Here is a 22806-nt window from a genome sequence, read left to right as displayed (position 1 = left end):
ATATTTTTTAAAACTGATTTGAATGAATACAAACTCTCATACTCAAAAATCTTTCAATCTAAATAATTGTAATATTCAATAATTATAAAAATATAATTATAATTATAAAAATTAATGTGTACTGAATTAATTTCCTTCAGATCTCTCTGTATGTCTTTCAGGTCAGAGGTCATGGTGATCATTGGTCAATGATCATCTCAGTCATTGTCTGTGTCTCTTGGATGCACAAAGTCCCACAGATGCCAACATTGAAGATAACCAGATGTTAATCAGGTCATCAGGTTGGTGGAAACTACTCTGCATCTAAATAGAGTACAAATAAAATGGAAGCAATGGCCATGATTGTGTGAAAAAGTATCCATTATGTAAAAGATGCATAATTTACACAATGCACTCATGACACTCAGTATGCACTCATACTCAGAATTAGTAGTTGAATGTGTCGAGAGGATTGACCTTTGCTAATAGTACAAAGATCTAAAGACCAATGCTGACCATCTACACTGTTGTTAAATCACAGCTCCAACTGCAACCTTCAGGAGTTTTATTTGTTTTTGGATTGTGGTTGGCTTACTAATGAATTAGACTGCTAACTAGTGCGAGTTTAATTAACCTGCTGGGGATAGTTAATCCCTTGTGTGTGAAGATGCAAGTTCAGCTCATGTATCCCAAAACATCCATATCTCTGGTGGAATCTCACCTGCCATTCACAGCAACTTCTCCAGTGACGGCAGGATCAGGATGGAGCTGATGTTGTTTTGGGTGGATATTTATTTGGTAACCATGGCCCATAAAAGGGGCTTGCGGTCGGTGGGTGGAGAGGGAGGTGCTGGGATGGAGAAATGACAACACCACTGAGACGTTCTGAGAAACGCTCTATTTATGATTGAAGTCTGAAGACGTTTGAACACTTGACTGGTGGAGTTTTAGAAGAAACATGGCCCCTCAAAGAAAACCCTCAAGCGTCAGTCAGAATATCTCTTCATCTCCATTCTATTTCGCCCTCTACGTGATTCTGGTGCTGCTGGGGAACGTGGGTAACACCACCGTCATGGCAGTGGTCGGGCAAAGCCTTCTGAGGGAGACGGGAGCCATCCGAAGCTCTGACGTGATTTTGGTCAACATGGCTTTCTCCAACCTGATGGTGTCGTTGGTTAGAAACACAGTCGTGATGGTGTCAGATCTGGGAGTGGAGGTACGATGGCATGACCACATGGATGGACGTTTGGTTGGATGGATAATTATTGATGAATATATAGACATTGAGGTATGAAGTTGGGATCAGGGGTTTAATATCTATGGCATAACCCAACCTGCTGTCTATCAGGTCCAGCTTTGTGATGCTTTTGAGCTCCTGACCATAGAATAAGAACATCAGAGTGTTTCAAACACCTCACTTCTTCAGCACCAGGTCTGTTGATTGGGAGAATATTGTTGGGAGTGTGATTCTTTGCTAGAGCTTTTGATTGATCAGAACAATCCAAAGCATCTTAAATACCATTGAACTCAAATAAAGTCTCATTTATTGAATAAAAGCATGCTTTATAATCAAAACACTTGAATGACTGAAGATTGTGGGTTTGAAATGTAAAAACTTTGGTTGGTGCATAATAATGTTGATGTATTATGGGATGGATCTTCTGTAGTCTACTGTTTTATGTTCAGTCAAACATTAACTCGTCTGTTTCTTCACAGATTTTCCTCACTAGAGATATGTGTCATCTCATGATGGGCATCTGGGTTTGGCTGCGCTCTGCGAATGTTTGGTCGACGTTCTTTCTCAGCGCGTTTCACTTCCAAACGTTGCGTCGGGTCGCCCCACCCATCATCACCCTGCATGGCCCCCGCGGGCCCCCAAAGTCCCTCATCCTCTGCTTCATCCTCATCTGGAGCTTCAATCTGATCTACGCCATCCCAGCATTCATCTTCTCCAAGAACGGAGACGAGAACTCCACAGAGGTCAGTCTGTCTCTTTATCTCAATTGAACTTGTGCACCACCTCGTCTGACCTCTGACCTCTGCTGCAGACGCTGATGTTGGTGAGCAGCACCACTCGGCCGCTGATGGGCTGTATTTGGGACTTCCCATCAGTCTACAGCGGCCTGGCCTTCGCCACCTCCTCCATGGTGATCCACGAATCCCTTCCCATCTGCCTGATGAACATCACCAACCTGGGCTCGCTGCTGACGCTGTACGCTCACGGACACTCCCGAAACACCACCCACAAGAGTCAGGACACGCCGGTCATCACCCGGATCCCTGCGGAGCGACGGGCGGCTAAAGTAACCCTCATAGTGCATTTATTATCTGCTTCTGTTGGTATTCTGGACCCAAATAATCATTATTTTATAAAACAGTCATATTATAATATCTCTGATCGTCAACTTCTCATTAATGAGTATGCATGAAAAAAAATCTAAGTTTTGAATGTTACTGTTATTGTTGCATTAACATCTCATTGAGAAATTCTTCCAAATTTCAAATATAATGCAAAATATAAATATATTTTTTCAACACTAATGAGAAATTAAATCTCAATATATCATTGTATGAAATTTATAATTACATATAATCTGTGAATTATAAGTATTAACTGCATTGGAATGGATGCAATTTAATTAAGCTACTTTTTTATTACTTATGATTGCTCAAAACAGTTATAATTGATAAAACCTGAATGTTTGTCCTACAAAATAACATAACTAAATACATTTTACTTGCATAATCTTTCACTTTCGGATGAAAAGTGATCAGTATTTTATGGTGCAGTGATTCGTCAGTAGACGCACATACGTTCATCAACAATATTCAGTGTGAGATATAGGGAATGATTTTTGACACTAATATAATTTCATACATCAGAAAGTATTTTTGACAGCTAATGGTGCTTCTATACATACCTGAGTCAAAAAGACCTGAACATTTTAAATGGTTATATCTCTTGAAAAAATTAAAACTATTAAAATAAATGATGTTTATTTTGAAGATCTTAAAGCCTCTGCCAAGTTTCATTCCCTTATGAAAAACAATACATTTTTTAGAAATCTTTTATGTGCCTCTTCTGGTTCAAATCAGACCTGAACGTGTTTTCTCAGGTGATCTTGGCTCTGAATGTCCTCTTCATTTCATCGTGGGGAACAAACGTCATCTCGGTCAACTACTTCAACTATAACCGTGGATCTTCCACAGAGTTCCTGCTCATCATCGCTCGCTTCGCCAACATGAGCTTCATCGCGTTCTCGCCCATCGTCCTCGCCGTGGGCCACAGGAAGCTGCGGGCGTTTATAAAGTCAGTCCTGTCGCATATAACCTCTGTATTTGGATAAACTTCAGATATCAGAGACATGCTGCGTTATGAAACTGTTTTCACACATTTACAGCAGCCAGTGACTTTGTTTGCATGTCTGAGAATGGTTTGTATTGTGTTTAACTGATTAAACATGAACATCTATGAACATTAGATGAACATCTATCCGACTGCTTTCTTTATTGACTGGAGATTCTCTGCAGATATTGTGTGTTTTTGTGTGGTGTGAGACAATGCAGATCATATAAAACTATCATTTATTTGAACTGGACACATATTCAGGTGTTTAAAAATCACCCGAGATGTCAAACGTGTCAAAGCTGATTTGGTTATATCCTAAATGAAAACACACATGAATGAAACAGAATAAATGAACAGAAACGAGAAAACCCTGTCCTTCAGTAGTACAAATGTTAAAACAACATATGTTTACTTGGGTCTGATAAATTCATAAGATATTAGGACATGTTTTCTTGAAAAATAAAAAATCTTGTTTAAAATATTTCTTTGTTGCTGTCAGATTTCTGTCTGTAGATCATCACAAATGAACAACATTATTAATGCAGGAATCATTTTTATCACCTATTCAGTGTCCTTTGTCTGACACACCTATTGACACCTGAACCTATTTGGTTTATAATCATCTTTTTTTATGTTTTAAGTCTCTTCTGCTCACCAAGGCTGCATTAATTTTATGAAAAATACAATAAAATTTGTTGAATATTATTCTAATCTAAAACTTATTCTAATCAACTTCTGTGTGAATCTGTGTTAAAGTGTAATTTATTTCTGTGATGCTCCGCTGTATTTTCAGCATCATTCCTCCAGTCTTCAGTGTCACATGATCTTCAGAAATCAGAATAATATGATGATTTACTGCTCGAAAAACATTTCTGATTATCATCAGTGTTGAACACAGTTGTGCTGCTCGAAACCGTGATTCGCTAAAAGAAATAATACTTTCATCAGTAACATTAAATTAATCAAAAGTGACAGTAAAGACATAATGTTATAAAATTATTAAATAAATGCTGTTCTTTCAAACTTTCTATCCATCTGTGAATCCTGAAAAGTTAAATGCATCACAAATTGCAGTCAGTCCTAAATTTTCACAAATGTTGAGCCTCTCGGCACATGCAAGTCACGTTGTTCCGCTCTGAACAGTTTTCCCACTCTGAACAGTTTTCCCGCTCTGAACAGTTTTCCCGCCGGACGTGTCTTTCTGCGCGGAGGCGGTGTCCACTCGCGGGCGTTTGATCCGCTGCGTCCAGTGTTGCGTCATCGCGCTGATTCTCCGGCGCAGTTTCCCGTGTCCAAACGTCACCACTAACGGACTGAACCCTACAAAGAGCGACGCAGAGAAATGCGCGACGGTCAGCAGGCCCTCCGCGTGCTTCCCGCCGTTGTGGTTGTAGTACGTGACCGCGGCGACCTGCAGCACCCAGCAACCGACGAACAGCGCGACCAGAGCCATGATCACGTGACCCGCCTTCCTCTCGCTGGACACGTGCCTGTCCAGCTCCACCGCGCCGCCGCCGCCCGCCGTGACCGTCCGGATGTGTTTGGCCAGTGAGTGCAGCGTCACCAGATTAGTCCCGACCATCAGAATCAGCGGCATGACCTCGTTGAGCGCCAGCGACGTGGAGGAGAAGGCGTAGCCCTGCCGCTCGGTGGGAAACTCCCAAACGCAGCCCAGCAGCGGGCGAGTCGTGCAGCTGATCACCATCAGCTCCACCGTGGTGTTTCCGCGCACGTGTGTCGTGTACACCAGCGCTGGGAGAGAGAACAGCAGGTTGACGACCCACACGGTGGCCAGGACGCCCCAGACGCGCCGGCGCTCGCGCTGATGTCCCCGTGGACCCATGGTGACGTGCTGCCTCCGCAGGGTGACGCAGTGGAAGGCGCTGAGGGCCAGAGTCACCCAGCAGCCCACCGCGCGCCACCACACCCACAGCAGCATGAAGAGACGACACCAGCCCGGCGACAGCGACACCTTCAGACCCAGGTCCGACACGAAGATGGGCACCGTCCGGAAGACCGACGTCAGCAGGTTGGCCATGCACAGGTTCACCAGGATGGTGTCTGACGGCGGCAGGTGGTGGGAGGAGCTTTCTTTAGCGCACTGGAACACCTGCAAACACAGATTCAAGAGTTTGCATTTCACCCAAAAATCTAAAGATAAATTACAGTTTGTGGCATATTTATAATTTACTCTTAATAATAATGTAATAATTTTAAATGTAATATTTGTATTAGATTACATGAAAACTTTCAAATGTTATAAGAAATATTAAACATTATTAAATTAATAATGTCATGTTAATTTTTTTGATTTACTGTTAAATATAAAATTATATTTTTGGATTGATCTTATTAAATGTAACATATTAAATTAAATTAATATTATTACATTAATATTTTAATAGTTGAATATTAAATATTCATTTTTGATTAAATGAAGACATTAAATAACTGAAATAAAAACATTAATCTTCAGTTTTGGTTCTCTCTCACCACACTGATGACCAGAATGTTTCCTATAATCCCGGAGAACACCAGCAGACCGAAGAGGACGGCGTCCACCGTCAGGACCTCAGACATATCTGAGCTGTCTGTCTGTCTCACACCCGTCTGTGTCTCTGTCTGTCTGTCTGTCTGTCTGTCTGTCTGTGTCTCTGTCTGTCTGTCTGTCTCACACCCGTCTGTGTCTCTGTCTGTCTGTCTCACACCCGTCTGTGTCTCTGTCTGTCTGTCTCACACCCGTCTGTGTCTCTGTCTGTCTGTCTCACACCCGTCTGTGTCTCTGTCTGTGTGTCTCTGTCTGTCTCTGTCTGTCTCTGTCTATCTGTCTGTCTCAAACCCGTCTGTGTCTCTGTCTGTCTGTCTCACACCCGTCTGTGTCTCTGTCTGTGTGTCTCTGTCTGTCTCTGTCTGTCTCTGTCTATCTGTCTGTCTCAAACCCGTCTGTGTCTCTGTCTGTGTGTCTCTGTCTGTCTCTGTCTGTCTCTGTCTATCTGTCTGTCTCAAACCCGTCTGTGTCTCTGTCTGTGTGTCTCTGTCTGTCTCTGTCTGTCTCTGTCTATCTGTCTGTCTCACACCCGTCTGTGTCTCTGTCTGTGTGTCTCTGTCTGTCTCTGTCTGTCTCACACCCGTCTGTGTCTCTGTCTGTCTGTCTGTCTCTCATCCGTCTGTGTCTCTGTCTGTCTATCTGTCTGTCTCTGTCTGTCTCTGTCTATCTGTCTGTCTCACACCCGTCTGTGTCTCTATCTGTCTGTCTCTGTCTGTCTCTATCTGTCTGTCTCACACCCGTCTGTGTCTCTGTCTGTGTCTCTGTCTGTCTGTCTCACACCCGTCTGTGTCTCTGTCTGTCTGTCTTCTCGTCCATTCTGTCCATCGTGTGCGCGGCTCGTTACGGCCGTTCTGTCACTTCATCTCTGAATATATAAACACAAACACACGCTCAGATGAACAATTTCACCCTCAACAGTGTTTTTTCAGGCTCCAGTAAACTCAAACATCCCACGCTTTGCAGATTTTCAGGCCTCTGTGGCCACAGGGATTTTAATCTTTAATTAATTCAATTATTAAATGCCTGAGTGACCATAAACATCTGATGAGTCCAACTAGAATGTGATTGTTAAACAGCCAACATCAAACTTTGAAGATAGATTTTATATATATTTGTACTCTTTTTTTTTCATTGTTGTTGTTTAATGGTTTGATTTGTGTTTCAGAATTGGTTGTTATTGGCAGCCTGTGACAACATGCCCCACTTCTGGCCAATAACATTGGTTCAGTATCCAGCTAAGAAGTAATGTTCTCAGAAATTAATTCTGGCAAGGTTCTCTCAAAGTTAAGGAACATTAAGGAACATTTGTTCAATGTTATGTGGTCTTGTATAATGTTCACAAAACGTGAGAAGAAACATTGATCATGGAGCATTTAGTTTCTAAAATGATTTAGTTGTACGCTTTTTTTAACATTCCTAGATAGCGCAGGTGCATCTGCAAGGGATCTGGAAAACATCTGCTGTGTACAAACATCTAAGAGACGTCTCTAAGATTTCAGTTTTACATCATAAACATCTTAAAGACATCTTCTAAACGTCTGTTCGACATCTGATAGGAAACGTCCTGTAGATGTATCACAGATGAGCAAACGCTCTAAAAACACGTCTTGCAGATATAATGCTGACGTCAAATACGTCTCTGAGATCTATGTGTGAGTGATAAAATTCAATGTTCCTTTAATGTTCGCGTAACCAAGACACCTGAATGTTTTGAATGTTTTAGTAGGCTAGGTTGTTTGTAGGTCTCAAGGTTTGTGTCTAGAAACTGACTTCCAGAAGTATTCACTGTCAGAAATCTGTCCTGGAGTAAAGAGTGTGTGTGAGTGAGGAAGTGCTGATGAAGACGCGTTGGGCTCCTATACTCCAGGGTCTTATTAAACCCTGTTAAACTCTGATTCGGCATGTTCCTGTCATTAGTCGAAGCGCTGACTCCGTCCTCCAGATGAACACACCTGTGTTTGGACCAACACCACCTTCACTGACTCACATCTGCTCATCATCATGAGTATTTAATTCTCCTTATAGCACACGTACATCACAGAGACATCTATCTGACATCATCTACATCTGCAAGACGTGTTTTTAGAGCGTTTGCTCATCTGTGATACATCTACAGGACGTTTCCTTTCCAAATAGATGTTTAGAAGATGTCTTTAAGATGTTTATGATGTAAAACTGATATCTTAGAGATGTCTATCCGATGTTTGCACACAGCAGATGAAGAGCTTGCAGACGCACCTGTGCTGGGTCGCTCTTTCACTCTGTGTCATTCCTACCAGACTTTTTTTAATCTCAAATTGTTTTAAATTGCTAATAAATGATTATGTTCTGTCTCTCTGAGGTTGTTTTAGTTTACTAACACTAGACGGCGTCAAATTCAAACAGAAGAACAGCTGAACCAGTGAAAATAAATTAATGCCAAACTGCAGCAGTACAGACTTTTTCTCTTATAGGATGTTTTTCCCTTGACGATATCGTTGAGCTATTATATTTTCAGGTATTTTCAGGTAAACACACACACACACACACATATGCTTCCATTATATATATATATATATATATATATATATATATATATATATATATATATATATATATATCATGATACCTGTCCAAAAATTGTTAATATGTATTAACAGTGTTTTATGTAGTTAATAATGACAGATTCCTTTAGCAAATACACAACTGGTTCCCAGCAGTCAATAAATTATGAATTATGCAGAGCATATTTCTCAAACCACGTTTTCTGCAGAATTAATAATTGTCTGTGACAGAGATGTGATGAGAATGAATTATGGTAATTAATAGGGTTTTTCCACAGACGCGCGCTCGCGCGGACAGATGCTCGCTCCCGTTCGGCGGCTGCAGCGGAAGGTTTTGTCGTTGTCTGAGGTAATAACCTTCATCTTTATTTAAATTAAATCTTAATACTACTTAATAACGTTCATTGAGGGGGTTTAGCTCGAGCTGTGTTAAATGGAGGCCGGTGCAGCATGAGTTTCGTGCTCGGTTCGGCTGTTGTTCATTCTGGGCTTTTCTCGCAGGTCTTCGCGCGCTCCGGTGTGATGGCGACCGCTCGCGCTGCTCTGCGCATCATTCCGCCATTTGTGAATGTCTGACCCATAAACCAGACATGACACGCGGCCAGGGATCGGTTCTGCTCCGCTGCGCGGTTCTGCTGGTTCTCAGCGGCGGGAGTTCTGCTCTACCGAACCGGACCAGCAGCGTCCGTGATGCGCAATACGGTAATAATGATACGAATAAACACACTCTGGGAATCAACGAGCGGACACCAAAGCTACAGGACAACAGCAGTGCGGTGAGACGGTGGCGTGTTCTGGGTGAAGCCGGGCCTTTGTGCGCTTACCGCACTCTTGACCCAGGTGACCCCGGGCGACTGTGCTTCCGCTACACCCAGCCTGACTTCAGGTGCGCCAGCACTTCCTGTCGACAGGTGAGCTCACCTGGTGGGCAACTCACGGCGAATATTCTGTCCAACGGAAGTGTGTTAATTCAGTGGACGGTAGGTCACGAGGGCCCACATGACTCTACCGCCCCACCAGAGAGCCTCGCCCCGGGTCAGACGGGTGGATTCAGGCTCAGCTGCTGGTGGAACGGAAGCTACACGCAGTTCGAATGCGCCGGGGTGCATCTAGGCCGCAGCTGCAGGGATTATCTACTGGACGAGCTGCACATGAACGTGCCCTACCGCCTGTGTGTGCGGCCCTACGCCCTCGAGCTGCCCGAAGCCTGCGTGGAGTTCAGCCTCGCGACCGGCGGGATGCAGGACATCGTTATCGCCATGACGACAGTGGGCGGGGCCATCTGCGTGATGCTGGTCATCATCTGCCTGCTGGTGGCGTACATCACCGAAAACATCATGAACCCGACAGTGCAACACTCGCACAGATCGCACCTTCACACACACCTGTGAAACACAAGCTCTGACATCACACATCGTTATCGTCACGCTAACTCACACGCACACCCTCCCACGACTCAGGATCAGAATCTAAGTGTGGAGTCCACGTAAAAACCACTTCGCTGCTCCTGAGATGCACTTCACAACACTACTGACACACCAGCTGTGCTCGGAATGGAATACTAACCTGTTTAGAGCATCTTCTGAGGAATAGATAAGTAGGCGATGTCACATGACCTCCTCACGTTGCTTGTGAGAGGCGTCCAGTCTTAGAAAAGACTGTTTGCATGTTTTAGCGCAATTTTACATTTAGGCAGTCAAATAATGAGTCGAGTACGACTGTCCAGTTCTTTCGTCACAGGTCAAGTCAGAAGCATTGCATTGTGGGATACAGTATCCCGCTGAGATAGTAGGAATAACAAGACAGTATGCTATTCCGAACATAGCCAGACACACAAACAAGCTTTTTTCCTGTGTTTCTGTACATTTTCATCTATAGTCTCGTTTAATAATCCCATTTACCAAAAAACTGTGCACTCATTAATATTCAGACTGATAGCTATATAAATATTTGTTTTAGAAATGAACTGCATATGAGGATTTCGTGTGAGGCGAAACAGCGTTCTGAGGCTTAGTGAAGAAAGAACATCTATTTCACGTCTGCATTACAAGTGTCTGCTCATCTGTGATACATCTACAGGTGTTTCCCATCAGATGTCAAATAGATGTTTAGAAGATGTCTTTAAGCTGTTTATGATGTAAAACTGATATCCTAGAGATGTACGTGTGCTGTCCGCTGCTGAAGTTTTGTACTCTGTATGTCAAACCCAATAATTTACAGTATGCCTTATCTTTACACAACTCTTCTAATTCTGAGTTAGTAATATTAGTTATTCGCCAAAATAAGGAGCCACTGACTGGCTGAACAGTCATTTGAATACTGTGCTTTTTTCCCTCTGTAATACAAACCTTTTGTGTCAATAAACGAGGGTGAATTTAATAAACTTGTTTAGTTTTATTGTGTTTGGTGTGTTAATGAAACCGATAAACACAGACTGTACTCTCTGAAGTAAGTACGTGACGCGTGTTATTCTTCATTCTGATTGGCGGGGTTTGGTGACGCCTCAGCGGGAGCTCCGCCCACCGCCCCTCCCTCCATTGTGACGCGTCACCGACAGCTGCGCTGCGCACGGTATCCGCCATTTTCTTCCTCTCCGCGGAACCGAGTAGAAGCGTCGAACCGATCTCTCTCTGTCTCTGTGTCACCGGGCTTTAGATAGAGATGCCGGCCCATCCGCTGCGTGTCGCGGTCGTGTGCTCCAGCAACCAGAACCGCAGCATGGAGGCGCACAACATCCTGAGGTAACGACGACAGACCGAGCAGAACTCGAGCCCGACCTCGCCGTCGGTTCTCCGTCGTTCACATCTTCAGCGCTCGATCGGGGTTCAGATGATCCAAACGCGGATCAGAATCAAACCTGGCCGGTCAGATCACGAGAACCGACCGGACCGAGCCGATCCGGGGTTTTTTCGCTTTTAAACCATCAGAAACACGGAAGCTGATGAACACCGCCTAAACGCTTCAATCGAAAAATAGAGAAAGTTCTGGAATAAAGTAACGTTAGTCAGACTTGGATGTAGTTTTATAATACAGACGTGATAATGGTAATAGAGACGTACAGAATCGTCTCATAACACTAGTCTCTTACCAGATAAAACGAGTATAAGTGAGATATATGTCAGGTAAAAAATGTTAGTCGCTTTGGATAAAAGCGTCTGCTAAATGCATAATTAAATTACATTTTTTAATATAGTTAAATTTTAGACTTCAGTCAGGAAAACTAAATATTTAATTCTGGACAGGGATGAAAAGGAGGCTGTGAGAGACTCAAGTGTACAGATTAAAGGTGTTTTATAAGTATTGAGATGATTATTACACAATCACAGCATGTGTGTGTACAGAGACGTGTTTTACTGCCTCCTCTGCCACACACTCCTGTTGGGTGTTAAACAGACCTTTAGAAGACGTCTTTAAGATGTGAACCTGACATCTCAGAGACGTCTGACCTGGTGTAGGGTCAGGGGTCAGGTAAGTCTCCGCAGGTGGACAGGGGTGTCTCCAGGTCTGTTCTGTCCTGGTGTGTTTGTGGTTCTGATGTGTGGTGTCTCACCGTCTCTGTTGTTCCCACAGCAAGCGAGGGTTCGACGTGCGTTCCTTCGGCACAGGAACACATGTGAAGCTCCCAGGACCCGCGCCGGACAAACCCAACATCTACGACTTCAAAACCACCTACGAGCAGATGTACAACGACCTGGTGCGGAAGGACAAGGAGCTGTATCCCTCACACACACACACACACACACAGCTAATCAAACCTGACCTCCATCGATTAGACCACAAGACACTGAGCACACACACACACACTCCACATCCACAGAAACTCTTTTGTTCTAAAGGTTCTGTAGGTTCTTTTAAAGAATGGTATTTGGTTTCTTTAAGAACTCTCCAGAATGGTGGTTTTATCCCAGAACCGTTTAGGAAAGCTGTATTCTGAAGTGTGTTTGTGGTAAGGCCTGGTCCAGAGTGTGTTCCTCACATTAAAGGCACAGTTGACCCAAACACGACGAGTCTGTCTCTCCTCGTGTGGAGCACAGCAGCAGATGTTCCCAGTGATCTTCAGGATATCTGCTGTTGTGTTTCACTGAGGAACCAGATCAGGGTGAGCTCATGACCGGTTTATCAGTCACCTGATGTGTGTATGTGTGAGAAGATTCACTGGAGAAGAGACGAGCACGGCAGGACATCTGTGTTCGGAGGGGTATGGGATGTGACTGTGATTCCTCTAATGCTGTTCCCATCAGCCCCAGCGTTTAACCAGACCCATGTAATCATCAGCTGTTCACCAGATCTAACCAGAGATGTGCTGAGTCACACTGAGTCACTTCCTTCTCCTGAAACTGCGAGCTAATGTTCTCACCTGGGACTGAAAGCTCTGACTGTACTCACACAGGTGTCATAACCTCACACTTTCTGGGGGATTGGTTTCTCATTCAGTGTACATCATCATCATCATCATCAGCAGATCTCGTTCTTTCAGTTAGCACAGGTTTCATTGCTCCTCAGATGGAGAGAGAAGTGTTATCTGCTGATGATCTGTCAGGTTTGAGCTCAGAGAAACACAATCCTGTGCTGACGGACAGATGTGATGAGAGACAGAGCCAAACACGATTGCTTTACTCATTCACCTCATGAGAGACTGAACAGGAAAAAATACACATTTCCATGTTTCATGATTATTACTTTATGGTTAATGTTAATAAACCATACTCACAAAAATAAGTATAACACAAACTAAACACTGATTGCAGGATGGACAGGCAATGAAAAATCAAATCTGAAGCTTTTGGTGGGTAAAATACTTCATAAACAATCCTGATTGAGTGATTTACAGGAGACAGAATGTATTTATTTATTGATGTTCACTGGCCCATGATCTAGTTTATTCTGCTTGTAATTGGACACTGATTCTGAATCGCTGGTAATGTTGTCTGAACCCTAGACTGAGCTGATCAGATGGATGTAGTGTAGTGAGTAATGTGTGGGACATCCGAGTGACCAGTAGATGGCGCTAGTGCACCGGTTTCCACTGCTTTAACCCTTTGTAGACTGTGTGTTTGGACTGTCTCTGTCTTCCTTGACCGCTGAGCTCAGATACACTCAGAACGGGATCCTGCACATGCTGGACCGCAACAAGCGCATCAAGACACAGCCCGAGCGCTTCCAGAGCTGCAAAGAGCAGTTTGACCTGGTGATCACCTGTGAGGAGCGTGTGTACGACCAGGTGCTGGAGGGTGAGTGTGTGTGGGTGTGTGTACGACCAGGTGCTGGAGGGTGAGTGTGTGTGTGTGTACGACCAGGTGCTGGAGGGTGAGTGTGTGTGTGTGTACGACCAGGTGCTGGAGGGTGAGTGTGTGTGAGTGTGTATGACCAGGTGCTGGAGGGTGAGTGTGTGTGTGTGTGTGAGTGTGTATGACCAGGTGCTGGAGGGTGAGTGTGTGTGTGTGTGTACGACCAGGTGCTGGAGGGTGAGTGTGTGTGTGTGTGTGTGTGTACGACCAGGTGCTGGAGGGTGAGTGTGTGTGTGTGTGAGTAAGTGAGAGTGTGAGAGAGTGAGAAAGGCTCCAGAATCACGGCCCTGTCTCTTTCAGACCTGAACTCGCGCGAGCAGGAGACCTTTCAGCCCGTGCACGTCATCAACGTGGACATCCAGGACAACCACGAGGAGGCGACTCTGGGAGCGTTCCTCATCTGTGAGCTCTGCCAGTGTGTGAGTACACACACACACACACACACACACACACACACGGATATACTCAAATGAGTTCAATAAAGTCTCTCTGTGCTCAGGTTTCATGCATTCTGTTCAAAAAGCATTTACCCCCAACAGTTTACAATTGTTTTAATGGATGTACATAAACCCCAATTTATGATTTACATGGAATCAGGGTTATTATTAACTACACTTAAAAAAATAAATAAATAAATAAAAAACACTTGAAATAACCCTTACCTGAAATGAAATAAAATTTGTTTTTGTTATAAATATATATAAAAAAAAACTTCCCCAAATTGTGTATATGTGTGTAGATACACACACACACACACACACACATGTAGAAAAATGACAAGCTTACACACAAAGTTTACATAGTTTTGTCATTTTAATGTTTTTTATGCTTGGTTTTTAATCAATTTCAATCTTTTTATGTTTTCACTATAATTTTAATTAATTAAAATTCTACTTAATTTGACAGAAACTGGTGGGTGTTTCATATTTGACTTAATGTTAAAATAAAACAATAAAAATTATAAATATTAATAAAAGCTCATACCATCTCAGTGATGATAAAAGTAAATAATAAAAGTAATGTATACTATCGTTAAAACCGTTCTGATCTTAATTTACACACTTCATGTACGTTCGTCTCACTGTTCTTCCATATACAAATTGTACGTAAGAACACTTTTATGAGTGTTTTATGAACCGTTCCTAGATATTCACATTAAATCTGTTACTTCACATGAAAGATTTATGCTTGTGATTCCTGAACATTAGTGAAACCGTTCTCGTGTAAAAGATGATCTAATCTTTCACAGTTCAGGAGAAATGCAATAATTCCGCTTCTTACATAAAGCCTCTTACATAAGTGTCAGTTTACATAAGAAGTGTTCTCCGAAGGATGTTTGTGCTTGTGTTTCACTCGCGTGTCTCTCTCTTCTCAGATCCAGCACACTGATGACATGGAGAACGAGATGGATGAACTTCTGCAGGAGTTTGAGGAGAAGAGCCACCGGCCGTTCCTTCACACCGTCTGCTTCTACTGACCGTTGCCATGGCAGCAGCGTAGCGGCGCGACCGCGCGCTCATTTACACGAAGAAACTCTGACGCGACACGCACATCCAGCTGGTCAGGACTGTAACCCTGTCGCTGGCAGTCGCGCGTTTCTCTGTCTCTCTCTCTTATTCTGTCTACAGCTTAACCTCAGAAGGAAAGATGGTCACCGCGGCTCAACGCTAACTCTGACGCAACGCCTGAGGTTACGATGAGCGTGCGTGGACTTCGAATGCTGAATCCTGCTGTAAATGGAACTGAAGATCATTCAGAGAGACCGAAACGGTTCTAGAGTAAAACTAGCGCGGTCGCGAGAACCTGGTTTTGCGACAAACTCTTTAGCGAAGAAACCCTACAGTTATTATTAAGGGTTTTCCTGCGTCTAACGGGTCTGTTACAGCTGGACACTGACTTTATCTGATCACATGGTTAGAAATGTTTTATTTAGATGATGTAATGTTTCATAACTCTGGCAGATGGGATCTCATGAATTTATTTCGTCATTATTTAAACATGGGATTTGATACCTGAGGAAATTTTTTTGTTTTCTTTAATTTTTTGAATGATAAGATAATTCTGTACATGAAGCAGCCCAGAGTGCCTGAAAATATTCTTGTAAATATTGCTCTATGAATGAATGAATAAAGCGTCAATGAATCTCATGGGATAAGTTTTTCTTTATAAAACCGCACAGTGGTGTCAAATTCATTATACAGCAACTGTTTTTACTCTAAATGATATATAAATGCTCGTTTAAACCAAATCTTAATGTTTAAGTAGTATTACCATAACAAAGAAGGAATGATATTGTTAGAATGATTTTCAGAACGATTTTTCTAAGTGATGAACAACAAACATTGACAGCCAATCAGAATCTATCCTGCTTTAAAGAGCGCGAACATGTCGTGCGGACTGTTACGCGCGCGCTGCGGTGAACGCTAATATTGATCGCTATAATAATAGTTCTTGTGTAAACCGCCCTTTATAGCTAAGAGTAGCGGAGCACTATTAGAAGGATATAATTGTAAGCAATTTCTGAACGATTTAATTTCTAGCTGATGAACGATAATAGTGGCGATCAGAATCCATCCGATTCAAAGCAGTAGAGGACCAAACAAATAAAACAAGAACGCGTTTAAAATGAACAAAACGCTATTTAGTTATAACTGTCCAAGAACATTGTAGTAATGTTCCATTTAAAAAGGAACAGAAAAGCAAGACACGTGGTATTATGGTGTTTCTGTAGGTGTGCGCGTGGCTCTGATATTCCAGATGAGCGTGACGCAGGAGTTCCTCATTAAGCTAATGGACTGATCTGAGATCTGATACAGTCGAGCACATCAGATCACTTACAGATCCGATCTGAACGCGCGTCGGACCAAAGCGAGCGAAGCATAACGTTACAACGCGCCGTCGACGCTCCGCGACGCAGACGTGATGTAGAGACGCGCCGCAGGTGAGACATCTGATGCTCGGCTGCCGGAGATGAGATCCGCGGACGGCGCTCGGGTGATGCTGGTGTGAGGAAGATGATGTTTATGGTGTCTGGAGCGGCTCTGGTGCTGGTAAGAGGATCTGTGTGAGCATCTGATGGGGATTACGTAACTCTCTCACACTGACCGCAGCACAACTTTATTGATCACTGTGTGCTTTTCTGTGGAGACGCGTGGTGGAGGGCAGGTTTAAACGCTGATGGCTGAGAAATGGCAGTAGTTTTGGTGTTTTCCAGGCCATCGTGTGTGTGTCCGACATGAACGCGCTGCTCGACCGATTTCACAACTTCATCCTGCCGCGCATGCGCGGACCCGAGCGCGTGTGTCACTGCACCTGCGGCAGGTAAGACCACTTTATACCGCTTCTCTGGAAACACGAGCGACACTGCACTTCTCATTTAAATACCGAGTTTCCGATTGGTTGACACTGTTATATAGATGTTAACTAGTTCTAGGTTTGGTGACCAGGTTACAGTATACCATGACTTTCGATTAATTACGGAAAGAACCTAACAGAATCAGCGACGCGTTGTGCGACACTTCCGCTTCATTAGCCGCTATTCCCAAATATTATATTGTTCGTAAATAAGTAGAAGAATATCAAAGTGCGATAGCCTAAATGGTACAGCTATTTCCTCAAAATCCAGTGTGTTTATAATAAAGTAATATGAAAATATACTATCAGTTTGAAAACATCAAGCAAAGATTGCGTTTGTACCGCGATAATAACGGGAAACGAATGCTAAAAATAAAACAATTATTAAAATTCTGGCCAAAATATGTAAAATGTTAAATATATGTTTTGACCATTCAGCCTTCATATAGGAAAATATTTTAAAATGAATACAATATATTCATAACAGATGATTTTCACATGAGTTACAGATAACAAATATACATGTGTAAATATATATTTAAGATATAGATACAAGTCCAAATATGCATTGATAGAAAATATATGTACCTAAATATATTTAGAAACCTATTTTAGCAAAATCCTATTTTTGTATGTTTTGAGAGGTCTCCCTGTGAGCTCTCCACCCTCACTAAACCGCGTCTCCCGCAGGCACCGTGTGGAGCACGTGATCCCGTACGAGGGCTCGGTCTCGGCCAGCTCCGTGGGCTCGTCAGGGGGGAGCAGCGTGAGCAAGCAGGAGCTGGACCTGGTGCTGGGTCTCCTGATGGGCTTCTGCATCAGCTGGATCCTGCTGTGGCTGGACAGAGCTCTTCACTGCGCACTGCGCTTCTGGAGGTCCAGCAGACACTGCGGTGAGAGGAACCTCCGTTCTGACCAGCCTTCTCACATACTCAGACCTCAGAGCGCATTTAGCCCTGGTTTCAACCAGAAGAGACCTAAAAAATATTCTTTAGTATTCTTTTTTAAGAGAGATAACTGATTAAAAGTTCGGGTCATTTTGACTCTGATATGCATGGAGCACCTTTAGTGCCAAAAACACTTTGTTAAAATGTGTATAATCCGCTTTTTTTCTAGTATCTCACTATGAATTATGATTTTGTTGATGAACATATATTTGTGTGTCTATCGACATGAAAAATTTATCACTTTTCTGAACTGAACCTGAAAGTTTATGCTAGTAAAATGAATTCAATTAAAAACTTTTTAGAGTAATATTTATGTTGTTTTGATATAAATATGTAGGTTTCATAAATTTGGGCTTAGAGAGTGGTAAATTCAAAGGAATTTAATCTTATTAATTCTAATTAGATTAGATTCAACTTCCGAAATCTGGCAAGAAACTGAGCCTCGTGATGTGATCGTGCCGCAATCTTGAACATCAACATGATGTGGTCAATACTGGTCATTCTCACATTATATGATCTTATATATATATATATATATATATATACACATCTTGCATATAATGATGTATTCATATACAATTTCTCATCGGTGAAAAAAAAAAAAAAGCATTCCAAACTTTGACCTTTTTCTTGAGAAGTTGCTGATCAGATGATTAAAGATATTTAATCAGAATATATTGTTGTTTCAGGTGCAGACGGTGATCTGTGGCGCTGGGTGTCGCGTGTGTGGAACCTGAGAGAGCTGCGCAGACGACTGCAGTCGCGCCGGACGGAGGATGCCGGGAATAACGTGGTGCAGGTCAAACAGAGGCTGTACCACAACGGTCATCCGAGCCCTCGCCGCCTCTGACAGACTCCGCCCCTGAGCCTTTGTCGCCTCTGAAAGACTCCGCCCCTCCTCTGACAGACTCCGCCCCCAAGCCCCTCACCACCTCTGACAGACTCCGCCCCTCCTCTGACAGAATCCACCCCCAAGCCTTTTCTGCCTCTGACAGACCCCGCCCCTCCTCTGACAGACTCTGCCCGAGCCCTCGCTCACTCTGACAGACTCCACCCCTCCTATAACAGACTCCGCTCCCGAACCCCTCGCCGCCTCTGGCAGACTCCACCCCCTCCTCTGACAGACTCCACCCCCAAGTCCTCGCCGCCTCCGGCAGACTCCACCCCCTCCTCTGACTGACTCCACCCCCAAGTCCTCGCCGCTTCTGGCAGACTCTGCCCCCTCCTCTGACAGACTCCACCCCTCAGCCCTCGTCTCCTCGGACAGACTCCGCCCCCTCCTGCTCGCTGTGTGTTTTTACTGGTTTACCGAGTGTTAGTTTTGTAGGGCTCTACACGTCACCAGGGTGGGAGGGGTTTGCATTTTTTAGACCAATCTTTGTGTACCGGGTAACATTGTCTGTTTTAGAAACACGGCATGCTGGGTAATCTTCAGTGACGGTGTTTTCGATGAGATGTGCTGCTGTATTCAGTGTTTGTGTGACATTAAAGTGACTCGTATGATGCCGTCAGATGTTGTTCTGTTCTTCACCAGGACAAACTCTAATATATGGAAATATCTCTGTGTCGTTTGTGTTTGCAGTCCTGATGCTCTCCTATTCATGAAAAGTTCAGTTTGTTTCTTTCTCAGTGAGACTCACCCTGTTCATTCTGTTTATTATTTATTTTCATACTTTATTATAAATGTTAAATATATTTAATAATTAAAAAAGTATTACCATTAAACAGGGGCGGCGTTAGGGGTGGGTTAAGGGGGCTGGAGCCCCGAATGTTTTCAGTAAAGCCCCGAATGTTTTTATTACCACCATGCCATCAATACGTTTTCATGCCCAACAAAGTAATTTATATTAGAATTTAAATAAATAAATAAATATCTCTCGACTCTCACGTCCACAGTGTCTGTAAATTTACCCAAGTATAGGTCTGAGTCTAGTGCTTCTGACTGACAGGTAAACTGACCAACCATCGATGAGCGTCTGTACGATCAGCCAATGAAATGAGATCTTTTGGAGGCAGGCGGTTTGTTGGCGTGTAGTATTTTACGAGATCCAATTTATTTGAAAATTAAAATGGATATTTAAAAAGTCATCTTCTTCTTCAAAAAAGGAAGCAACCCCCCCAGCCAAAACACATGAACGCCAAGATACAGCTTAAGGTATCTGTAACTTTTAATCATAGTATTATATTTCTTTTTCGGTTTTAAATTGTGTCTGATTTAACGTTACATTTTGAACATCTAACAGTTAACGGTTTGCAGCACAGTCTTTAGGACACACACACACACAACACACACACACACACAGAGCGGTTATAATGTTTGCTAAGCATGGTCTGTGAGAGACCTTTCTGTCAGGACAACAATGCAATAAACAAGATAATAAAAAAAGACATATTTCGCAAAGGAAATGGTTCCAAACAAAGCATGTTGTTGTGCTCTGCAGCAACACACAGCGGTGTTTACTGAATAAATTTGCTTGAGTAACTTTTAGCGTACTTTTTTTCTGAATGAATCATCCGTTTCAAACGAATCCATTGGTTAAATGACTCACCGACTCACTCATTAAGGCAGTGGCATGCCGCCACCTAGTGGCAAAGTACCATTCTAATTATTTTCATAATTTCATATTTCTGTATTCCAAATTTTATATTTGATACATTAGCGTCATAAGATTATTTATGCAATTTGTAAGTGCTGTGTAAGTGCTCCTTCAAAAATATAAGTTTATATAGCCCTGCGTTTATAATTATACTTGGCTTTAAGTGTCCATAACCAACCCTGCTTATGACAACAAACTGTTAGAAGAAAGGGATCATTGAGGTTCTGTATAGAACCATAGGGTTCTTTACTCAACTCCAAAGAACCTTTTATGCTAAAAAGGTTCTATAATGACAAGAAAGAACTTTTGGCACAAAGGGGTTCATATCTTGAATTTTGTGATCATTCACATTTATTCATAAAAGCATTTGAATACACCGAATAATGCAGTGAAAGAACGCACTTGAAATGCACACGCGCACTAGTATGACTTCATCATGTAACTTTACATTAGCCTAGATGCGTGCACTTTTTAGGCACGATTGGTTTAGTTTTTTGAATATACTTGATACTGTTAAAAGGCACATCATTAAAACAAAAATGATTTTTCACACCTAAACAAGCGTGGAAAACGTAATTAGAACTAGCTACTAAATTAGTTAAAAATGCCTATCCATATACAGCTATGATTCGCGAACTCCCAAACTGACTCAAATGATTCGCGAACCTGCTTTGAACTCCCGAACTGACTCAAATGATTCGCGATCCCGCTCCAACTCCCAAACTAGAGTCAAGATGACTCAAATGATTCGCGATCCCGCTACGAACTCCCGAACTTATTCAAATGATTCGCGATCCCGCTACGAACTCCCGAACTTATTCAAATGATTCGCGATCCCGCTACGAACTCCCGAACTTATTCAAATGATTCGCGATCCCCAAATTGACTCAAATGATTCGCGATCCCGCTACGAACTCCTGAACTTATTCAAATGATTCGCGATCCCCAAATTGACTCAAATGATTCGCGATCCCATTCCCGCTACGAACTCCCGAACTGATTTAAATGATTCGCGATCCCCAAATTGACTCAAATGATTCGCGATCCCATTCCCGCTACGAACTCCCGAACTTATTCAAATGATTCGCGATCCCCAAATTGACTCAAATGATTCGCGATCCCATTCCCGCTACGAACTCCCGAACTGATTTAAATGATTCGCGATCCCCAAATTGACTCAAATGATTCGCGAACCCGCTCTGAACTCCCGAACTGACTCAAATAATTTGCGATCCCATAATGCTATAAAATAATGCTATAATGCTATAAAAGTGTGCACATAGAGAGAAATAAACAGCAGATGTTCATGTTAACAACTTCTTTAACTTGAGCAAATGCTGCTAATACACATACATTTGGTTTATTTTTAGACTGACACACAAAATAAAAGCAGCGTTGCAAATAAATTAATAGATATGAACATGGAAAATATGTATTGCAAAATGCTTTCGCGCTGTTTCATTTGTTTTGCAATTCTTAATTTTTGTTTGCAAAAAGCATATAATAAAAATAAAAAGTCACATACATGGATTTTTCTGGGCTAAGCCCCGGATCTCAACTCATCCTAGAACCACCCATTAACCCACTGCTATTAACCCAATTTCCAATAGTGCAACAGCTTGCTTGTTTTAAAACATCCAAAATTCTGCTTTGAAATGAATCGTGTTATTATTTAATTATTAACACGATTATTAATATTTAATAATACTTAATATTGAATTAAGATTTAAATGTAGTTATTTGTTTATAAGTTAGGTTTATTTTTTAATTGAATATTTATGAGATAATTTGTAAATGTTATCCTCCGTTACAAAAGCAGAACTGAAGAGCAAAAATTAAAAGCATTGATTATTATTGATTAATCCAGTGTTTGTGCTGAATCAGTTCTGTAATGATGCTGTGTTTGGTTCAGACTTTCGACATGAATTATGATCGCTGTATTTATGAAGAATAATGTCACAGAGTAACACGGATGTCTATGATCGCGGGACTTTTATCTCCCACGGAAGTACGTCGTTTGCTCGCACGGATGGCAGGCGGAAGCGGAAGCGCAGTGATGTGTCGGTAATGATGGCGGATAGCAGCGATCAGTATGAGTCGGTTCTGTGTGTGAAGTCAGAGGTCCATGTTTACCGGATCCCGCCCCGGAGCTCCAACCGCGGATACCGGTGAGCCTCACACCGATCAGCTCAACTAGTTTA

The 22806-nt window shown here is 42.6% G+C and overlaps 6 protein-coding genes across 8 annotated transcripts in view; 5 read left to right on the top strand and 1 right to left on the bottom strand.

Annotated features, from left to right (window-relative positions):
* The first annotated feature begins 937 nt into the window (after positions 1–937).
* LOC113102982 (olfactory receptor class A-like protein 4) lies at positions 938–3478 on the top strand. The gene is made up of 4 exons (XM_026265932.1): positions 938–1195; positions 1696–1959; positions 2028–2282; positions 3096–3478. Exons 1-4 carry the CDS (start codon positions 938–940, stop codon positions 3324–3326), a joined length of 1008 nt encoding a protein of 335 aa, XP_026121717.1. The 3' UTR covers positions 3327–3478.
* A 970-nt stretch (positions 3479–4448) lies between these two features.
* On the bottom strand, positions 4449–5908 carry ora4 (olfactory receptor class A related 4). Its single transcript, XM_026265917.1, has 2 exons — positions 5822–5908; positions 4449–5438 (listed from the first exon to the last, which is right to left on the bottom strand). The coding sequence occupies exons 1-2, from the start codon at positions 5906–5908 to the stop codon at positions 4449–4451; spliced, it is 1077 nt and encodes a 358-aa protein (XP_026121702.1).
* A 2786-nt stretch (positions 5909–8694) lies between these two features.
* Positions 8695–10768, top strand: fndc10 (fibronectin type III domain containing 10). The gene is made up of 2 exons (XM_026265927.1): positions 8695–8768; positions 8921–10768. The coding sequence occupies exon 2, from the start codon at positions 9010–9012 to the stop codon at positions 9808–9810; it is 801 nt and encodes a 266-aa protein (XP_026121712.1). The 5' UTR covers positions 8695–8768; positions 8921–9009; the 3' UTR covers positions 9811–10768.
* Positions 10769–10963: 195 nt separating this feature from the next.
* Positions 10964–15854, top strand: ssu72 (SSU72 homolog, RNA polymerase II CTD phosphatase). Its single transcript, XM_026265928.1, has 5 exons — positions 10964–11160; positions 11990–12133; positions 13511–13650; positions 14008–14126; positions 15083–15854. The coding sequence occupies exons 1-5, from the start codon at positions 11081–11083 to the stop codon at positions 15182–15184; spliced, it is 585 nt and encodes a 194-aa protein (XP_026121713.1). The 5' UTR covers positions 10964–11080; the 3' UTR covers positions 15185–15854.
* Positions 15855–15984: 130 nt separating this feature from the next.
* Positions 15985–19519, top strand: tmem240b (transmembrane protein 240b). 3 transcript variants are annotated; one of them, XM_026265929.1, is made up of 4 exons: positions 15985–16757; positions 16922–17028; positions 17752–17954; positions 18698–19519. In XM_026265929.1, exons 1-4 carry the CDS (start codon positions 16722–16724, stop codon positions 18856–18858), a joined length of 507 nt encoding a protein of 168 aa, XP_026121714.1. In that variant the 5' UTR covers positions 15985–16721; the 3' UTR covers positions 18859–19519. The 3 variants fall into 3 exon arrangements, with proteins under 3 accessions (XP_026121714.1, XP_026121716.1, XP_026121715.1); XM_026265931.1 differs by having other exon boundaries at positions 16906–17028; XM_026265930.1 differs by having other exon boundaries at positions 15985–16771.
* A 3098-nt stretch (positions 19520–22617) lies between these two features.
* The window catches only part of necap2 (NECAP endocytosis associated 2), a 3565-nt gene continuing 3376 nt past the window's right edge, over positions 22618–22806 (top strand). The window contains exon 1 of the mRNA XM_026265902.1: positions 22618–22773. Within this exon, the coding sequence (XP_026121687.1) occupies positions 22673–22773 (101 nt within the window). The 5' untranslated portion in view covers positions 22618–22672. The remainder of the gene's footprint in view (positions 22774–22806) is intronic.

The sequence above is a fragment of the Carassius auratus genome, unplaced genomic scaffold (assembly GCF_003368295.1).
Source record: "Carassius auratus strain Wakin unplaced genomic scaffold, ASM336829v1 scaf_tig00217789, whole genome shotgun sequence".
Classification (NCBI taxonomy): Eukaryota; Metazoa; Chordata; class Actinopteri; order Cypriniformes; family Cyprinidae; genus Carassius; species Carassius auratus.
This window is presented reverse-complemented; position numbering and strand designations above follow the sequence as displayed.